This window comes from Silurus meridionalis, chromosome 1 (assembly GCF_014805685.1).
Source record: "Silurus meridionalis isolate SWU-2019-XX chromosome 1, ASM1480568v1, whole genome shotgun sequence".
Classification (NCBI taxonomy): Eukaryota; Metazoa; Chordata; class Actinopteri; order Siluriformes; family Siluridae; genus Silurus; species Silurus meridionalis.
Window position 1 is genome coordinate 17,499,437 of NC_060884.1, and position 22,360 is coordinate 17,521,796.

General features: G+C 37.3%; 1 protein-coding gene across 3 annotated transcripts in view; it reads left to right on the forward strand.

Annotated features, from left to right (window-relative positions):
* tafa3a (TAFA chemokine like family member 3a) overlaps nucleotides 1-3,436 on the forward strand; it is a 72,254-nt gene extending 68,818 nt beyond the window's left edge. For all 3 annotated transcript variants that reach the window (XM_046858651.1, XM_046858744.1, XM_046858702.1), the window contains exon 5: nucleotides 2,863-3,436. In XM_046858651.1, the coding sequence (XP_046714607.1) occupies nucleotides 2,863-2,874 (12 nt within the window). In that variant the 3' untranslated portion in view covers nucleotides 2,875-3,436. The remainder of the gene's footprint in view (nucleotides 1-2,862) is intronic.
* Nucleotides 3,437-22,360: the final 18,924 nt, after the last annotated feature.

Below are 22,360 nucleotides of genomic sequence, written 5' to 3' on the forward strand. Positions count from 1 at the left end.
TGAGCCTTTGTGTGTGTGTGTATTTTGTGAGTTTCTAGGTACATGCCTGTATGTGTCAGTATGCACATCTTAACACTGACACACTGGGCTTGTAGCCATCCGTTAGCCCAAGGAGTTTCACTAACCAAACACCTTCTTCAGCCAGTTCCTAAATTATTCATTTGACAGAGGAAGGGGGGTATGTGAGGAAGCCCTTTTTCACTTTAGCTGCCTTAAATAATGCATGCTAGAACACTCCCCATCACTGCAGTGGCAAGCCTGCCTCTGAGGTGCTGCCTGCACCTCTCAAACCTGGCTGCATTTGATTTTTGAAGCTCTCCAGGCCACCGCCCTCACACATGTCTAGAATACAGCGAGTGTGGAATCCCAAATGTGTCACCATGGCGACGCGTTTGGAGCTCCTGATTGGTCGGATTTTGGCTATATTTTCAGGGCAGTGATGATTGTAAACTATCAGTTAGCCTTGCCCTGTCATGCTTTTGTTTTACATCCATCATAAAGCATTGTAGTCCTGCAAGGCCACTGATAAACAGATTTGCTCCATGTCAGACAATTCTACCTGAAGAAGAGAGAGATATGACCATTTTTCCTAGAAGGTATTGACTAGAGAGGCTTTTGTTATTGTCAGTGCTTTAACTACCATAAAGTGTTAAGAACCCAATCTGTAAATCATGCACCAAATGCTGTAAATGTAAATGCTATAAATTACAACAGCTGGAATTTCAGGCAGGACCAATTACATCGTGCAATCTGACCAGCATCAACACGTTAGCAGAAGACTGCATGTGATGCACTGGGGAGTGCACAAGTAGGAAGTGACCTAAACACCTCCCATCTCGTCAGCGCTCCTGCCAGCTCCCTGCTGTCTCTGATTTGAAGGTGTAGATTACACTGGGATTCCCTGCACAGCCAAGTAGCACAGCCTCGTCCTCAGATACAGAGACATAACCTAACCTCAACTTGCTGCGCCCTCCACCCTGCCAGTGTATGTGTGTGTGTGTGTGTCACTGAGCAGGAGCAAGACCAGACCGGCATGCTAAAGGCTCCCAGGCCCGACAGAGCTCTCACCTCCCATCCCAGCACGCTCCAGAACGGTATTTTGGGTCGTGGCCACTGAGTTGGAAGAGCTGGCGAAGTTAATGAGCCTGATAGGTGCTGTAGCAGGGAGGGGTGTGAGCATGAGTTAACCACAGTGCTAACACCTCATTTGTAGGAAAGAAGATTTAACAGGAGCAGTTATGGCTTAGATAACGAGGAGAGCTCAGGCGAGAAGGACATGAAGTCTATAACAGATGTTCCTTTTGCAGACTGATCTCATGCTGATAAACTTACATGGATTCTAATGAACAAGATTAATCGCATTAGATTGCAAATTTAGACATAAATGAAATGCTGGGGGCTCTAAAAACCATACTCTAGCCTTTTTTAAATTAAATTTTTATACAAGTTTTACATTTAATTTACGGTATACAATGAATTAAATTATTTTCATTAATAATAAGAAAGTGTATGACAAAATAACTAATTTACTAGAAACAATTAATGCTAAAATATACAATTAAAAAATTCTCTTTTCTCATTATCATTTCAAGTTTTTTTTTTTTTATTATCAATGTATAACAAAAAATCTAAATTTTTTCTTATTGATTTTTAAATAACAAAACTTTTACCAGCCTGCATTTTCTTGTGACGACGTTTTTTTCTTAATAAATCTTCATAAACATTACTCACACTAAACCTGTACAAACCTTAGACACTGAAACTCAATACTCAGACAAGTGAGAGGACATACAGTGGATCTTAGCCCACCATTAGCACAATGGAGTGTTGGCAAAACCGCAGTAACTATAACTTGTCAGCGTAGATACTGTAGCTTGTAGTAAAAATTTAAAAAGGGTAAAATTGATGTGGAGGTTCACAACTGGAGAAGACACACACACACACACACACACACACAGACACACACACACACACACACATACACACACACACACACAAACACACACACACACACAAATAAAAAAAAAATATTTTAAATATTTGCCAAAACATTGTCTTAAAGCAGTTTTACAGAAAGTAATAGATTACAATGTAAATTTCACATTTATAAATAAGTCTTAATCCTAAGTTTAACCATAATAAGCAAGCTGCTGCTCATTTCCAGTTCCTGTTGGGAAAGAGAACACAGCCGACAGGAAGTGGAAAATACAGTAAATGAAGATGATAACGCAAGCTTATTTATGGAAAAGAAATAGAAAACTGTAAAGTTTAAACACTGACACAAACAATAAAATCACAGCAAACGATTCGAAAACAGTAAACTGAATATTGCTAAATATTGTAGCTATTCTTACTTTGCTGATAGAACAATAGTTGACAGTTTACAGACTGCTTTCAGTGTACTTATTGTACTGCACTTGTCCCATACTGTTGTGTATTTGGTGTACTTGTGTACTGTTCATCTATAAGTTTCAATCGATATAAGCTATATCAAGGAATGGCAATAATCACCTACTTGATTTGACTCTAAGTACTTTAAAGGTGAAGGGAAACCTTAATGTCTCTGCAGGTAAAGATTCCAGGATGAACTGCATTATTACACAGTAAATCTTTTCATCTTTTCAATGAGCTTTTCATCTAATACATTTTTTATAAACCTAATACATGGGACTTTTATGACTTTTTTTGTGACTATACCAAAACTGTAATGTTGTAACTGTTTCACGTTTCTGTATTAAATTTTACTAATATACTGGAATATCATATTTGCCAATTTGCTGTCAGTGATATTCTAAATTTAAATTGAAATACATGCATTGTAATTTAATTTTTTTTAATTTTAAAATAAGTCTTCTTTTTCAGGTTACACGGTAGTATGGAATATCTGGAACTCATCATCTTAGATCAAATTATGGAAATGCTGGAACCAAGACTTGAAGACTGCTTGAGGACAGTTGAAGTAATGTAGTTGGATTTCAAGTGGAATACCGATATCCTTATAAATGGAAACTGTCAAACAGAACTTGTTTGCTTTCTCCGGGCAGCCTTCCAAACTTCCATTCATGTTTTATAGCTACTGGACAAGAACTTCCATCATGTAAAATTTTGTGCTCACCAAGATCTTGACAAATTGACACGAAAGCAAGATGTTAATCCAGAGATGCTGAAGCACTTTGCAGAACTAGGAGTGGCATTTCCTTTTTTCTTTTTTTTGAGACTACATCAGCTTTGAAAAGTTCATTAACTAGTGTATGTGTTCCAGAGCCGATCCGATTGTGTTCCCTTCTCCATCCCTTGATGCTAACGTTTCTTTCTTCTTTTATAGGAACATTTTTGATCTTTGTGGGTGTTTACTTTTAAGAGAAAATCCAGAGCACTTGTGTTTTGAAAATGAACTTGTGCCATTGAAAGAAGTCCATTACAGTATTTAAGAATATATGAGAAGTCTAAACTATGATATTTGGAGTATTTGGAAGTGGCCCAATGAAAATGAATATAACTTTACAATCACAGATTTGCTGTTTGTTAAAAAAAAAAAAAAAGACAGTGACTGCTATTGAGTAAAAAGTGTAAGTATTATCTTAAATAAAAGTATCACTATGGGAAAACCTTCACACAATATTTGAAAGAATTGAGTAGGTGACACACCAAACACTGGCACTATGCCGACTGCAGACACAGACACAACAGTCTTTAGAACAGTAGAAGCAACTGCTTTTAAATGTATTGCAAAGCTTTGCTGCATTACGACGCATAGCCATTTTCATAAACCCTTGCGCTTATGCTGCTGTTTTTCATAACCAGTAATAAATGTCATTAAACTGTCAAGATTATCACCAACTTATGTTAATATTTGAAGCAAGACTGGCACACATCCTTTTCTGAAGATATGCTCTGTGCAGAAGCCACTTTGTCAGTCTGTGATTCGCAAAGTGCTTATGCAGCTATCACAGAGCACTTCAGACTAAATTGTGGAAGACAGAGGTAAGGCTATTAGCATAATACCATTAGACAGTACTTCTGCCTGGCTAATTTAACATTAGAATTACCGGTGGTAGAATGAGGAGAAGCACTCGGAGGTAAGTCAACATGTCATTTGCTGAGAGGAGCAAGTGACACAAGTGATACCCCTCACCATGCCATAAACATCATTTTCAGGTACTAATGTGCTAATGTGTTACCCTAAATCACAGCTTACGCACAAGTGTAGCATTAAAAAGGCGGTATGATTAGCAAGGAGTATCCGCAATTTATTTGATTGTTTCCTCATGATAGCGTGTAGGAGCACCAGATGACTCACGTTCCATTTGTATTCACGGCAGAATTCAAAGGGTTGCACAGGTCTTGACTTCCCTAATAGCACGCTCGCACATCTCTCCTTTATTTGCTCTTGATGCTTTGCACCACAGACCATTTGCAACAGCCAAGAATAAAGGGAATCGTGAACACATAGTAAAGACATCAATAAGCAAAGCTAATAAGCCTCCAACAGTGGTGAGAATATGAGTGGTCTCAGGGAGACTGCAGTGACCGGGGAGAGACGAGACAGTGGTTTGGGGACAAGGATTAACCATTCCCTTCCATGTTGGGTGTCTTTAAATCTTAATCTGTCTGAGACAATGGTGGACACCGCATAGCCTGAAAAAAACTGAATGCTTGGATATGTGTGAAAGCTTAGGCATTACCATTCCGGGAATCCTTATCTGCATGCAGAGCGTGCTCTGGTGTCTGGCGAGGAAGCTGTGAGGAGGATTGGGTCTGCAGGTCTCCAGGCTAGGACTGGAGATGTAGAGAGCACATGCAGGTTGGGGACCTGATTGTTATTGCTCAGTGTGGCTTTTCCACCTGCCACCATGGACAAACTGATTTTCCTCCTAAATATGAATGGCAATGCAGATGTTTGAAATATGAATACAATACAAGCAATGCCCCCTCACCCCCTCTCTTTGTTTGTTTATGTATGAGGTGAAAATGTCAGGTTTAATGCTACTCATGAGTCATGCAAGGTGAGCCCAGTTTTATTTTGGATGAGTTTGAGAGGGGATTTATTTACTCTCATACTTTGTGTCTAGACACGACCCAAATCCTTCATTACGATCATATTTATTATATTTGTGTCTCTGCATCACATTATGTTGCTGACAAAATGTTTTGTCATAAGTGCAGTTATGGGATTTGAGAATAAGTGGCTTTCACCACAATGTTTTTTATGACCTTTGTTCGTCCTTTGTGAGATGAGAGGGATATGTTTGAAAGTGGAGAGAGCAAAAGGAGATTAGTAATGTTTCATGTTTATAAAGTAGCATCTTACCTTTCCTTTCATTTCTTAGACCTGCTGAATAGATTGTGTTCATTCACAATGTGTCACGTAATATGGGGTTTAAGGAGCTATCAAATTGCCTTTGTTGATATAATACTTCTAGACCATTTCCACATCCGGATCATTACATAATATTTTTTTTTCCATTTTGATACAAGAAAAAAAAAACAAAAAAACAATTAGGAATGTAAAAGATCAGTAAGTAGGCAAAAAAAAAAGATTGTTCTTATATAAAACATTTCTATTTATAGTTGCAATTTGTTTTAAATTGCCATGTTCTTACTGTATGTTCCTTTTAAGGTTCACGTCCACATCATTTGCAATTTTCCTCCTAGCATGTTAACTGATAAGCCTATTCCTTTGAATATAAAATCAGACATTAGGATAAATGCTACATGTTTTATAATCCTGGAATGTCCTGATTCGAATGCACAAGCTGCCATTTTATAAGCCAATTACATCTGAGGTGTTCATATAAATCATGTGGAAACTAATAATGTATAATTCATGCGTAGCAATGTATTTTTATGTTTCTAATTAACCTATCTCTTTACCATGTCAGAAGCATTTGCATTCACATCATTGCCTAAATCCTATTATCGTTATGTTTCCATAAGGTTTATAATTTTCTTGGGGAGCAGAAATGTCTGGCCTTGGTTTGATGGAAATCTTACAAAATGAAAATATGTACGTAGTAATGTCAAAAGACTTTTTCTTTATGAATCACTCGAGGAATACTTAATACACTAATCCACATGTTTTCAGTCAAATTACTAATATGTTGTATATGGAAGAACCTACTGTCAATCAAGTAGGTTCTTTCCACTGCCTGGCTTCCAGAGGCTTCCGACAGACAGGTGCTGCTAACAGGTCATTAGTTAGAGCCTTTTATGTTTTGTAATGTCAAATTTACTCCTGTAATTGAAACTGTTCTCTCACCATAGGGTAGTCCTGATAATAAATACAATTAATTAGAAGAAATTAAGGACACATGCTCCCAAGATCAGGCTCTGGGGATGCTGTGGGTGTGGGGAGGGGGTGCGGGCTATAGAGAGTTGGAGTGCGGAGTGGAGAAGAGTGGTTACTGTTAGCAGTCTACACTGCAGTCTTGTTTTGTTAAAAGTCATTAAATTACATTAAATGACTCATTTATTATTCGTGTGTGCAATTCGCCAGAGACCACTGGAGGTTTTTTTAATAAAAGAAAGGGCCTGAATAACAAAACACGGTAATGCACCAAGTGAGAAGAAGAAGTAAAAGAAGAAAAGAAAGAGAGAGAGAGAGAGAGAGAGAGAGAGAGAGAGAGAGAGAGAGAGAGAGAGAGCACTTTGTATAAATCAATCCAAAATTGCATTAATAAAACAATACAGAAACATTCAGAAATCAATGGAGATAAAGTCTATTTGCATAATTCATTAAGATTAATCAGACAGCAGGACATTGAACGTTTCCTCTGAGGAGAGGGCAAACACAAATAGTTCATTCCCATGAAAGACCTTTTTAATCTACAAACAATGATGTAAATCTAGATCCAGATAGCAAAATTAACCTCTGTGTTCTCTATAAACCCCCAAACCGCAAACCTTCAGTGATTTGTCTTCATGTAGGCAAAACTTCATTAATATTAAACACTCCCTTTTATGAAACCTCATATAAGATATATCCAGCTTGGCCAATGAATAAAGCTTGGTTCCTTTTGATTTAATCTTCCCGTAATAGACTAAGGCAAATGCTCCCAAATAGCAGAGAAGGGAGGATAAGCCTTTTATCACCAAACCATGTCCAACTCCAAATGAATTTTTTTTCCTCCCCTAATATACCTTTGAGTCAGGGATGCAAAGCAAGAAGACACAGAATTTGAGGAAAGGATATTCAATTAAAGCAGCACAGATCACATCTAATTGTAACCTCATCATGCTCGCACCACGTTCTCTCTCAATTTGTAGACAATATATGTCCTTCTGTGCTTAAAAGTCAAGGTCCAAAAGCCTCTAAGGTGAATCTCTAAAAATAAATCGCTTGGATTTATTAGTAAACAAATGAATATGTAGAATCAAATAAATCAATATATAATTGACAAATTTATCAATATAGATGAATGTACCAAACTGTACATCTATAATAAGGCTAGATCACATTTAACTGTCAAAAAAACAACATACTGCTGTCATAATGCAAATGTTATTCACTCAGTAGTGTTAAATACAGCATATGGTAGCTTCTTTACTTATACTGCTCCTAACTATACAGCTCCTTTAATCACACCGGGGGTTGTGAGGTGGAGGTGTGGGAAATATAAGAAACACAGCAAGGATACATTTCAAAAGCAGTATTCTGCCAGCTGTAGGGGACTTTAAATGGTTAGTGGGCAAGGAGCTGAGGGCCTGTTTCCACAAACACCATCTGCTTTGTTTGTCCAGGCAGCACCTTGACAACCTGAATTAGTTTGAAATACTGTCAAACAAACAGAAGCAAATTAGATTTTTCCCACACCATAATAAAAACTGCACAGAGTGTAATAAAGGAAAGTGTTGGATTTAGAAAATATTTGAGATGAACTGGGAGAAGAAAAAAACGGCCTGAAAGAACTTGAAAGGATGTTGATCTGATTGCTTGCCGCTCACTGTTCTGTATCCAGGTATCTCAATATTGGATATAATAACGCAGTGTGAAATGGGAATTTGTTATTGTGTGTGCCAAATTGTCATATGTTTTCTATCTGTCAGCTGTTTGATGGGAAGAAGTCACCATTTTAGCAATTACTTCACTAGAACACACACTAAGGTAGGATTTTCCTATCACATAGAAGTATAATTGGAAAACGGAGTGTGAACGTTTCCATCCCTAATTGCAGTGACTCATAGTATACATTTCCAAGCAATGGAACAGATTGTTCTCTAATATTACTTTTAATTAAGAAATGAATTCATATATTTTTTTAATCTATATAACAAAAGTATTTATTTAAATATTTGAAATGTAATGAAATCATTCTTAAGGCTGGATCGAGAAGCTGTTAAAAGAAGTTCATCATGAGTGTGTGTTCACAGAGGAATATACATCATGTAGAGCATGTTTTGTAAATAAAGTTACATTTTGCTATATATATATATATATATATATATATATATATATATATATATATATATATATATATATATATATATATATATAGTACAGACCAAAAGTTTGGACACACCTTCTCATTCAAAGAGTTTTCTTTATTTTCATGACTATGAAAATTGTAGAGTCACACTGAAGGCATCAAAACTATGAATTAACACATGTGGAATTATATACATAACAAAAAAGTATGTAACAACTGAAAATATGTCATATTGGTTCTTCAAAGTAGCCACCTTTTGCTTAGATTACTGCTTTGCACACTCTTGGCATTCTCTTGATGCCTACATTGAAGAACCTACAATATGACATATTTTCAATTCACTTTTTTGTTATGTATATAATTCCACATTTTTATGCCTTCAGTGTGACTCTACAATTTTCATAGTCATGAAAATAAAGAAAACTCTTTGAATGAGCAGGTGTGTCCAAACTTTGGTCTGAACTGTATATATATATATATATATATATATATATATATATATATATATATATATATATATATATATATACAGGAGTGCAGAATTATTAGGCAAATGAGTATTTTGACCACATCATCCTCGTTATGCATGTTGTCTTACTCCAAGCTGTATAGGCTGGAAAGCCTACTACCAATTAAGCATATTAGGTGATGTGCATCTCTGTAATGAGAAGGTGTGGTCTAATGACATCAACACCCTATATCAGGTGTGCATAATTATTAGGCAACTTCCTTTCCTTTGGCAAATGGGTCAAAAGAAGGACTTGACAGGCTCAGAAAAGTCAAAAATAGTGAGATATATTGCAGAGGGATGCAGCAGTCTTAAAATAGCCAAGCTTCTGAAGCGTGATCATCGAACAATCAAGCGTTTCATTCAAAATAGTCGACAGGGTCGCAAGAAGCGTGGAAAACCAAGGCGCAAAATAACTGCCCGTGAACTGAGAAAAGTCAAGCGTGCAGCTGCCAAGATGCCACTTGCCACCAGTTTGGCCATATTTCAGAGCTGCAACATCACTGAGTGCCCAAAAGCACAAGGTGTGCAATACTCAGAGACATGGCCAAGGTAAGAAAGGCAGAAAGTCGACCACCACTGAACAAGACACACAAGCTGAAACGTCAAGACTGGGCCAAGAAATATCTCAAGACTGATTTTTCTAAGGTTTTATGGACTGATGAAATGAGAGTGAGTCTTGATGGGCCAGATGGATGGGCCCGTGGCTGGATTGGTAAAGGGCAGAGAGCTCCAGTCCGACTCAGACGCCAGCAAGGTGGAGGTGGAGTACTGGTTTGGGCTGGTATCATCAAAGATGAGCTTGTGGGGCCTTTTCGGGTTGAGGATGGAGTCAAGCTGAACTCCCAGTCCTACTGCCAGTTTCTGGAAGACACCTTCTTCAAGCAGTGGTACAGGAAGAAGTCTGCATCCTTCAAGAAAAACATGATTTTCATGCAGGACAATGCTCCATCACACACGTCCAAGTACTCCACAGCGTGGCTGGCAAGAAAGGGTATAAAAGAAGAAAATCTAATGATATGGCCTCCTTGTTCACCTGATCTGAACCCCATTGAGAACCTGTGGTCCATCATCAAATGTGCGATTTACAAGGAGGGAAAACAGTACACCTCTCTGAACAGTGTCTGGGTTGCTGCTGCACGCAATGTTGATGGTGAACAGATCAAAACACTGACAGAATCCATGGATGGCAGGCTTTTGAGTGTCCTTGCAAAGAAAGGTGGCTATATTGGTCACTGATTTGTTTTTGTTTGGTTTTTGAATGTCAGACATGTATATTTGTGAATGTTGAGATGTTATATTGGTTTCACTGGTAAAAATAAATAATTGAAATGGGTATGAATTTGTTTTTTGTTAAGTTGCCTAATAATTATGCACAGTAATAGTCACCTGCACACACAGATATCCCCCTAAAATAGCTAAAACTAAAAACTACTTCCAAAAATATTCAGCTTTGATATTAATGAGTTTTTTGTGTTCATTGAGAACATGGTTGTTGTTCAAATTAAATCCTCAAATAAAATTAATCCTCAAAAATACAACTTGCCTAATAATTCTGCACTCCCTGTATATATATATATATAAGAAATGTACTATGCAAATGTTTATGCAGGTGTGAAGAAATAGTAAGAATGCTTTCAAATGAATATATTGAATTTTTATTTTTTATCATTTACGAAATATAAAGTAAGCGAAAAATAGAAAATTTAATTCAAATTAATATTTGATCTGACTACTCTTTGGCTTTTAATTCTAACATGTGCGCACAGTACATTAGCACAAAGTCATAGATTTTGTAGAATCAAAGTCAGGTGTATGATTAACCAATTATAAAAAGCAGGTGATAATGGGAAAACATGGTCAAAGGGGGGTTTTGAGCCCCCGACTAAATAGGTTCGGCAGACATATGCTGGAAACCAGACTTGTTGGCCCTACATACAGTGGGTACGGAAAGTATTCAGACCCCCTTAAATTTTCACTCTTTGTTATATTGCAGCCATTTGCTAAAATCGTTTATTTTCCTCATTAATGTACACATAGCACCCTATATTGAAAGAAAAACACAGAATTGTTGACATTTTTGCAGATTTATTAAAAAAGAAAAACTGAAATATCACATGGTCCTAAGTATTCAGACCCTTTGCTGTGACACTTATATATTTAACTCAGGTGCTATCCATTTCTTCTGATCATCATTGAGATGGTTCTACACCTTCATTTGAGTCCAGCTGTGTTTGATTACACTGATTGGACTTAATTAGGAAAGCCAAACACACCTGTCCATATAAGACCTTACAGATCACAATGCATGTCAGAGCAAATGAGAATCATGAGGTCAAAGGAACTGCCTGAAGAGCTCAGAGACAGAATTGTGGCAAGGCACAGATCTGGCCATGGTTACAAAAACATTTCTGCTGCACTTAAGGTTCCTAAGAGCACAGTGGCCTCCATAATACTTAAATGGAAGATGTTTGGGATGACCTGAACCCTTCCTAGAGCTGGCCATCCGGCCAAACTGAGCTATCAGGGGAGAAGAGCCTTGGTGAGAGAGGTAAAGAAGAACCCAAAGATCACTGTGGCTGAGCTCCAGATATGCATTCGGGAGATGGGTGAAAGTTGCAGAAAGTCAACCATCACTGCAGCCCAGTACCAGTCGGGGCTTTATGGCAGAGTGGCCCGACAGAAGCCTCTCCTCAGTGCAAGACACATGAAAGCCCGCATGGAGTTTGCTAAAAAACACCTGAAGGACTCCAAGATGGTGAGAATTAAGATTCTTTGGTCTGATGAGACCAAGATAGAACTTTTTGGCCTTAATTCTAAGCGGTATGTGTGGAGAAAACCAGGCACTGCTCATCACCTGTCCAATACAGTCCCAACAGTGAAGCATGGTGGTGGCAGCATCATACTGTGGGGGTGTTTTTTAGGTGCAGGGACAGGACGACTGGTTGCAATTGAGGGAAAATGAACGCTGCCAAGTACAGGGATATCCTGGACGAAAACCTTCTCCAGAGTGCTCTGGACCTCAGACTGGGCCGAAGGTTTACCTTCCAACAAGACAATGACCCTAAGCAAACAGCTAAAATAATGAAGGAGTGGCTTCACAACAACTCTGTGACTGTTCTTGAATAGCCCAGCCAGAGCCCTGACTTAAACCCAATTGAGCATCTCTGGAGAGACCTAAAAATGGCTGTACACCAACGTTTACCATCCAACCTGACAGAACCGGAGAGGATCTGCAAGGAGGAATGGCAAAGGATCCCCAAATCCAGTTGTGAAAAACTTGTTGCATCTTTCCCAAGAAGACTCATGGCTGTATTAGATCAAAAGGGTGTTTCTACTAAATACTGAGCAAAGGGTCTGCATACTTAGGACTATGTGATATTTCAGTTTTCTTTTTTAATAAATCTGCAACAATCTCAACAATTCTGTGTTTTTCTGTCAATATGGGGTGCTATGTGTACATTAATGAGGAAGAAAAATTAACTTAAATTATTTTAGCAAATGGCTGCAATATAACAGAGTTATTTAAGGGGGTTATTTAAATTTAAGGGGGTCTGAATACTTTCCGTACCCACTGTGTGTGTGTGTGTGTGTGTGTGTGTGTGTGTGTGTGTGTGTGTGTGTATATATATATATATATATATATATATATATATATATATATATATATATATATATATATATATATATATATGTGTGTGTGTGTGTGTGTGTGTGTGTGTGTGTGTGTGTGTGTGTACATACTATTCCACATTTAGTCTGCATTAGGTGTTATAATAACTTCCACTTGTCTGGTAAGATGTTCCTCTAGTTTTAGTTGTAGAAATTTTAACTTTAGCACATTATTAATGATACTTATACAGATACTGATGTAGGGTCCAGGGTGAGGAGGCTGGGGGTGCAGTCAGTGTTCCAGTTCATCCCGAAGGTGTTAAATAGGGTTAATGTCAGATCTCTATAGCATGTCCCTCATAATTTAAGACTCAAAGCCTTGTAACCATACCTTCATAGAGCTGGCCTTGTGTACAGGGGTACTGTCATGCTGGAAAAGGTTTGGGTCTCCTAGTTCAAGTGAAGGGAAAATGTAATGCTACCACAGCCAAAGACATGCTATACATTTGTGTGCCTCCAACTATGTGGAAGAACAACAAACAGCTACTCCATATAAAACCACATTGCTTGTTTTTTGGGTTTTTTTTGCTTTTGTAACTGGAAAATGTATCATTTATGGACAAAAAAAATCCCATCAAGGCTCTAAATGCGGCCATTCTTTGTGTGGCCAGCGACTTATCTGTTCTTCCTTATCAGCTTTATTTTCTGCTATAATGAATGCGGTGTTATGTGGCGTTTGGGCCGCAGTGCCGATGGAAGTCTTCCTGCAAGTCTCATTCTCTCCTTCTCGCTCTGAATTACCTCAATGCCCAGGGGTCATCTGAGGGGGCCGCAGTCATTTGAAAAGGAAATTATCTTTTGTGATTCTTACCGAGACAGATGGGAAACGAGAAAGCGAGTGACAAGGAAAGTGTGAGTGAGAGAAAGAGAGATGAAAGAGAAATGGACAGATTTCTTTCTTTGCAACCTATGAACAGGTTAATGGAAGCTCGTGGCGGAATGAGTTGATACCTATCTGTTCTCTGGGCATGAGAGGGAAAGAAAGAGGGAATGAGAGAGAGGTGCAGAAAATGACTATTTGATGGTTTCTTTTTTTTTCTTGGCCCAGTTTCTTGATGTGTGTTATTATTATTTATTTATTTTTTCATTGGTAAATAGCCTATCGGAATGGGAGCCAATTTTGCCTAATAGGCAAGTTTCCATGAGATGGGTCAGTACACTGATAGCCAGGCTGATGAGTTGGCAGGAAAGGTGAAGACTGCTGTTCTTCCCTATTCTCATTATCACGCTTCCTCAAGAGATACCCTTCATGCAGCAATCAATGTAAGATAAGGACACTGGAATGAAACAAACATGTTCCTTATTTTTATTTGCTGACTTGAAGTTCATACTCTCTCCTTTGATGAAGCTGGTCCATTATTTTTTATGTATCTTTAAACAATATTTCAATTACTGTGCTATCTTTCTATGATACATCACATTCTCTGTTATCCACTGCTCTAACACATGTTTTTATATATATATATATATATATATATATATATATATATATATATATATATATATATATATATATATATATATATATATATTTATATATACAATTCTCACTGGCCTGGTTTATAGTAAAATTTCAATTGCTGAAGGCAGATAAGCTAAAAAAAAAAAAGAAAAAGAAAAAAGAAAGAAAATATTAAGGCTTTTTTTTTTATTATCAGATTTTTTTGGTTCTCTGCACCCAAATCTGCTTGGTTGGCATTCATTACTGTAATCACACCATAAACCCTAACAGGCAACACTGCACAATTTATCATCCACAGCAATAAAGTCTACAGCATACACCTAAAGCCTCGCTTGACTTGTTTGAGATCGTATAGCCCGCTGTGGTTGAAGGAACCACCAAGAACAGATGTTACTGACTAATTATTCCTTGTATCACACTGCTGAAAGGCTCACTGCTGGATTCTTAAGAGAGCTGTGGTCATTCATGTCTGTGGCAGCATTTCCAGGAACTGGAGGGCATGCTGTTCCATCTGTGAGGGACCACGAAAGGTGATTTGGAGGAACTATTGTAACTGTGGGAGTGCTTCATGACTCCCTCCTGTTTGCTCAATGTCTCTGGTGATTAAAAAAAAGATGATTGTTTAATATGCATAGTTTATTAGTAGTACATGGAATATTCATGCCACACAAACTGTTGCTACTGATATAGTAAGTAATATTTTTGCCATTTGATTAATCCAAAATTAACAACAATCCTTTAATGTTCATAAAATAAGCTAAATTAAATCTACTCTAAGGCTGAACTAGGATAGTCTGATTAAAAAAAAAAAATCTAATCTGTCCACCATCTACTGCTGCAATACTTCAACAGATTTAATATGTTTTCATGTATGCAACCATTCAAAATTTAAAAAGGGATCAGTTGATTCCACTCTCATGTACTAATTACTGTATGCTTCTGATTAACTGAACACGTAAAGCTTTCTCTCCAGGGCCTAAAATCCTAACCAGTGGAAAATATATTTTTGTCTACCAGGCAATATGGCAAAAAATAAAATAAAATACTGAAATTGAACAGAAAAAAAAATGTGTTTTATTTCCTAGAGAAACCCTGTTGTGAATCCTCTGAAGATTCAAAGGGTTCCCATCTGGATGTCTTCTGTGTAAACTATTTTGCTAAAAGATATATAGAAATATAAATTACATCATATAAAATAGACAGAGAACTTGTCTCAGTTCCTACATCCCGTATTTTCCGGACTTTAAGCCGCTACTTTTTCCCCCACACTTGGAACCCCGCGACTTAAACAATGAAATGGCTAATTTATGGATTTTTCCTGGGTTTTCCCGGTTTCACAAGCTTTGTGACAAAAACCTGAGCCCCATAACATTAGACCAATGAAATTGCCGAACAGGTTCCTGTCAACAGGAAAAGTGAATCATTCGTCACGCTGAAAACAGCCGGGCATGAAAAAACGCACTTCACCTGTGTTCTGAGCTGCATGGCATCGGGAGAAAAGCTTCACTGATGGTGATTTTTAAACACACGACGATGCCAAAAGAAAAATTGTTGTGAAAGGAAGGAGGAAGACAGTGAACAATGACTTTCTTGGTAGGCTACTGTTTAGACACAAGCCTTGTAACAGGCACTTTCAGTCTTTCGTTAAAGCCTGTGTAAATTTCATTAGTTTCAGTGTAGACACCTGCGGCTTTTAGACAGGTGCGGCGTATTTATGTTCAAAATGAAAAAACCTTTGTAAAATTCAGTGGGTGCGGCTTATATTTGGGTGTGCTTAATAGTCCGGAAATTACGGTACTTAAGAGTTGTGACTTCACTCTTTCTAACTACTTCCCTAGAAAACTGTATTTACAATATTAATAATAACATTATTAATATAATGGACAGTACAGTTACTGTGTTATTGTACAGTATATATAGTATGTCTAAACCAAATTCCATTCCAAAGCAAAGTATATTTTAAGTGGAAAATTATTGTTTAATATTCAATACTTAATTCAATATGCATATACAGTATAACCTCCACTCTTCTGGTATGATGTTGCACTAGATTTTGAAGTGTGTTTCTGGAGATTTACGTTCATTCAGCAACAATAGCATTAAGTACATAGTGTCCAGAAGTGACTATACAAAAAAATTTGTGTATTTTATCATTGTAATTTTAATCATTGTCATTTAAAAATATTAAACTTTCAGGTTTTATAATAATAAAAGAGAACAGTACATATAGAGTTGCAGACTATAATATTGGCATTAGTTCAATTTTCTAAATAACAGGTTGTCTGGGTAACAAAAATAAAATCAGAGATTGAGCCTACACATGAATTGTTCCTTTCTGCAAGAAAAATAGAACTGACAGAAAAAAGTACTCTATACAACACAGGACAGAGAGATATAGATATAAAAATTATAGTTTGAATTAAAGGCTTAATTTAAATTGAAATGCTTGATGTAAAATACTGAATTTGAAAAGTGTTAAAAATTAGTCAAATCAAATATAAGGCAAATAGGAATAAGAAATGTCGCAAACCCAATGGCATTGATGAGCATGTCTCCACTGCAAAGTGTAGCCTTTTTTCTTACTAATTTTTATGCCTCAAAAAATGTTAAAATCTACAGGAAAGGGAGATATTGAAGAAAAGCTGTTTCAGACATTTAGCCTTGCTGTAGCAATGACCCTGTTTGGATCATTTCCCAAATGTGTTTCGCTACAAGTATACTTCCATATACTGTAAATCTTAAAACATTCAACCACTCACCTAGAAACATAAAACCTAGCTAGTAGAGGAAGAATAACAAGCTATAGGAGGTAGAATAACAACAATGTACACCTGCCATATATGTGTATTTAATAAATGATAGCTGCATTCCATGTGGCAATGCTAATTGGCAACTATATTCAAAGCTAATTTTAAACAGAAAATAATGGCTACATAGGTTAACACACATAACGTAATAGCCAAAAAGCTTTAATAGTGTTCTGTCAGTTATTACCTGCAAGTGCATCTACTAATCAAAGTTATATTGATTGATTTATTATGACAACCTCAATAGCTGAATCTAAATATAAACATTTAATGTTTGCAGATATTGCATATGCTTTTCAGAAGAAAATTTGGAAGCCTATACTGTGTATGACTTGGACTTTCTCCAGTAACCCAAAGCAGAATTAATGATCATAAAAGACATGTTGAAGTAAGCTAACACAGTAAGAGTAAAAGCTAAAAAATGAAGTGTAATTATGCTTTTAGCAGCGCATCGACTCATAAATCCGAAAGATTTACTCAGAAAACTGGAATGTTTAATATTCTACCACACATGTAGCACCACCTCCACAGAGAGCAAATGACATACAGCTTAATAAGCTTAAAACAGCAAACTGTCTATCACTTCCCAACTGATCAAGTCTGACTCTTTGCACTGTCAAGTCTATGTCAGAGTTGCCAGACAGGAATAGCTGTATCCAGTCCAATTACAGGTGAATTACAGTGAAATCCACCTGATTTTCTATACACCATCTTAAAATCCGTCTACTGACCCTGTCATGAGCAGAAGATTATGTAAGACTGGAGAATTGCATGATGATTGGTGTGAACAACCACATCCACTACTTTAAGATGTTCATTTTTGACAAAACTAAATTTTGATTTGAAATCCAGATTTGAGTTTGTATGTCGTAGAACATAACTTATGTTTTAGTAATTCCGATGCCAGTACATGTGCTATAGGAGGAAAGTGGGATTATAAGGCACATGGGAACACAGGACAGCAATATTTGTATTCAATACCTCGAGTTTATATGACCAAACAGGAATCTCAACACGCTGGCTTAAGACTACTGATGTACTTAATAACTTGAGACGTGATGTGTCTGTGTGTGTGTGTGTGTATGTATTCATGTGTGTGTGTGTGTATGTATTCGTGTGTGTGTGTATGTGTGTGTATGTGTGTGTGTGTGTGTGTGTGTGTGTGTGTGTGTGTGTGTGTGTAGCAGCCTTTCATTTTTAAATTTCCCATTAGACCCCATGCAGAGATCGATAGGTGTTATTTCCCAGGTATCTCATTAATATGTTTTCATGCATGAGTGGTTATGAGGGACGGCCTTTTGGCAAGTGTCGCTTTGTGCGAAAAAAATTTATGTTCCCTGACAAACAGGTGGTTGCATTAGATTGTTAATAATATTGACATATTGACATGGAAATGCTCTGTGCATACACAATCACACACACACACTATATATATATATATACATATGTGTGTGTGTGTGTGCGGCTGTGTGTGGCTGTGTGTGTGCGAAGGGTTGACAAGCAATGCCACATAACAGAAAATAAATCACAGTTTAAGCAAATGGTTTAAAATAGCTCACAGTTTACAAAAAATGTACACAGGCAGTCAGAGGGTGACACATCACACATATAAAGGTGCAGTAGCCCTTTATCTACAAGCTGCTTTTACAAAAGATAACGTTATACATGAAATGCAAAAAGATAAGCTGAACAACTTACAAACGGAGCACAGCGAACTAGAGGCTTGAGACCACTAACAATTATGTAGACTATTGACTTTTCTCTCCAAAGGTGTGATCAATTGCCGTGAAAATAATGACATCGCTTGTTGTTGTGACCTGTTCAGAGGGAAGGCAATTTATTTCTGGTGACAGAGGACTCATGAGAGACAACACGCCGTCAGAGGCCGGTGGCGATGGGAGTAGAACGAAATCTCACAGGTCGAGTGAAGAGAGACAGCTATTAGTGGCAATTACTTCTTCTGATTGACTTACTAAAGTATGTGCTCAGTGGCTGGGCATAAACCATGGTCTTTCCTACAAGCAGTGCTTTTTTATTGAGTGGTAAGAAAATATTATTCAACAAAGATAATTAGAAAAACACTCTCCTGGCACTAGCAATGAGCAATTTACCATGCAAAAAACAAATAAATGATGCTTCTAAAATCATTATGTTTTTTCTTCAGACAACTTGTGCTACATGTTACAGCAACTTCAACATAAACACATTAATGAGCCTTGGCCACCCATGACCCTGTTGCCAGTTTAGCACTGTTCCTTCCTTGGACCACTTTTGATAGATACTGACCACTGCAGACTGGGAACATCCCACAAGAGCTGCAGTTTTAAAGATGCTCTGACCCAGTCGTCTAGCCATCACAGTTTGGAACTTGTCAAACTCAATCAAATCCTTACATTTGCACAATAACTTTGAGGACAAAATGTTCACTTGCTGCCTAATATATCCCACCCAATAGCAGGTGCCATGCTAAAGAGATAATCACTGTTATTCACTTCACAGGTAATAATTTTACAATGTCATAATCTTGTGCCTGATCGGTGTAGGTCCTCACACCACCTAAACACAAATCATTTCAGGTTGTGAAAAGTCTCTAATAAACCACTTGATGCTAATGACCAATGTTTACGTCAGATCTCTCGGAAGCTAACATGATAAGAAAAAACTATATCTAAGACATAGAGTCAGTATGCAACATTATTCAGTGTGCTTGTCTGTCTCATTTGTGTAAATTATTTTAGGTGGAGACAGTTTAAATGTAGTACAGGCTTCATTTTTTAATGCATTTATATTGCCAGATACTAGTTCAGTAAAGTAATATTTAATTTATTTGTACAGTTGAACATGGGACTTCGTACCTTTACAAAGATGTAAATTATTTATAACAGCAAAGTATGTACATGTATGTGTATAGTACAATGAGTATTGGCCGATTATTATTTGACAGTTTGTCTTTTTCAGAAACAAATTATAAATGCATTCTATGTTTGTGTTTATTAAGGCACCAAGTCCCATTTCCAAAGTGCTGTGAAATAAAAAGTTAATCAGCCTAATTGCCTATAACAACAATATCCAAAGGCACAATTTGAAGATAAAAAAAGACACTAATGGGTGAGAAAAAAAATAATATGAGGCTTAAACACTGAATAAATGGCAAGACTGCAAAATCTTGTCTCATAAGAGAGCTACACTACTCTAATGAGAAAAAAGTAACATAGATTTTGTTTTTAGTTTAAGCTTGCTAGATAGTGCACTGGAAACATGTTCAGGAATAGAACTGGACTGGGATTTCATTATGTGAGCTCAGATAATACAGAATAAAGGGACAAACGCTTGTGGATACCTGACTATAGCATATATGGTTGTCTAATATCTCATTCTAGATTCAAATGATATCCCCCAGTCTTTGGGGAGGGTTCTTCACTAGATTAGTCCTTTCAGTCAAAAGAGTATTAGTGAGGTTGTGGACTGAAGGTGCAGATGAGACTAGTGTCTAATTGTTCAGTTTATCTTTCAGGTGTTTACTGGGATTGAGGTCAGGGCTTTGTATAGACCAGTCAATATTTTTCACTCGAACCTTGGCATGCAATCTCTTTATGTATGGACATCAAATATGGTTGTGAAGGTTTAGTGTCCACAAACGTTTTTCCATACAGTGTCTATTTCTACAACATTGCACTCTAGGTATTAGTAAACATAAAATATGACTGTTCAATATGAATCTTCTTGTGATCCCCATTTTTCATATGGTCCGTTTTATGCTGGATGCCCTTCCTAACGTGGCCCTCCTCATTATTCCAGAATTGGGACAGGCACTGGATTGTGCAACCCTAATAGTTAGGTTAAAATATGTATATATAAGAAATAATTATATTAATGCATGATTTGAATGGCACTCTATCAACAACTAGTTTTCTCCACATTGTAAATAAATTCCACAAATATGTCTGGAGACTAAACTGGACACTTTAGACCTTTATTTAAAAGTTGCTTGCAGAATATCAATACAGTATTGCTGTTAGTCATCAGTCAGTCTGCATATGGACACTAGAGCAGAATGTTTAAAGTGTAACAGAGAGAGAGTAGTGGCGATAAGGGATACAATGTCTTGCTGAATATGAATGTCCTTGGGTTTATCTTTTTTGGACCAAGCACACATTTCAACAGGTAGAACGTATCATTCCAGGAAACCTGACTATTACATTTACAAGGCTGCTTGTGAAGTAATAATAGTTAAGAAAAGCTCAGACCCATTTTTGCCAAGGTCTTTTGAAGCATATTTAATCAGATCGTAGTTTGAATATTTTAACTATTCATATTTATTGTTGAGCTTTACACAGTTTACACATGTTTTATGTACAAATGTAACAATGTAACAACGAAGGGTACAAATAAACAAAGCAAAGAAAGAAACTGTTGGCGTGTGCTTGTCAAGACAAAGAATGGGGGTTATTGTCTTTGTTTCTCAGATAACCCTTTTAAAGCAAGCTAGATAAAAGATTAGATTGATGAGCTCTGAGATATGGAGTTTCCCCACTGAGGACTACATCAGAATGAAACCTTTTCTCTCTGCACACACCTTTCCTACATCTGGCTTGGACTCCGACATAGATTAATGGACCGATTCAGGACAGGAGAAAAAGTTTCCTCGGCCTCTGGGCTTCTACCCAAAACATGAAACAATCTGTCTCTTTTCCTGCACTCTTTCTTTTTGTTCCTGCCTGTGAACCACTTTGAGATTCCTCCATTTTCCAGTACTTTCATCTCTGTCTTATCTATGGAGTAGGTCATGCTTTTCTAAGTCATTTTCCTGCTCGTACTTTACAAAATATTTGTTGTACATGGCCACCTTTTTCCTGAGAAGAACCCTTAGTACTATTATATCTTGTAATGACTACACAGTAAGTTAGTGTGCTGTCAAAATGTTTCGATTGGGTTGGACTTGGTTTTCAAGCCACTCACGAAATCAAGATGCTGATCAGCCACTGCTATATGCTTCCCCCATATTTTTTCTTGAGTGCTCTGTGGTGTGCCACCAGGAGCACGATATCTGCTGGAATGAAAAGATAAGACAGCCAAGTGTGCTACTGTCATCGCCAGATAAGTGAGGGAGCAGATGCATGGTGTTCTTATTTTAATTAGATATCAGCAACATAGAATTCATGCAAGTGAAGAAAAGGGGAAGAGAAGATGAAATGTTGCGAGAGGCAAGGGGGGAGAGCAAGAGGCTCTTGTTAATTCCGCTGCTGTCTGCTCACATTTTTGTCCTCATTACTCTGTGAGCAAGTGCACACACCCTATTGTCTTCCGGAGCTGATGGGGAATATTTTGGGAAAAAACATGAGTTTTGTGTGGCATTGCAGAAATTTCTGAAGCTTAGAGAATAGAAGATGAGAGAGAGAGAGAGAGAGAGAGAGAGAGAGAGAGAGAGAGAGAGAGAGAGAGAGAGAGAGAGAGAGAGAGAGAGAGAGAGAGAGAGAGAAACTCA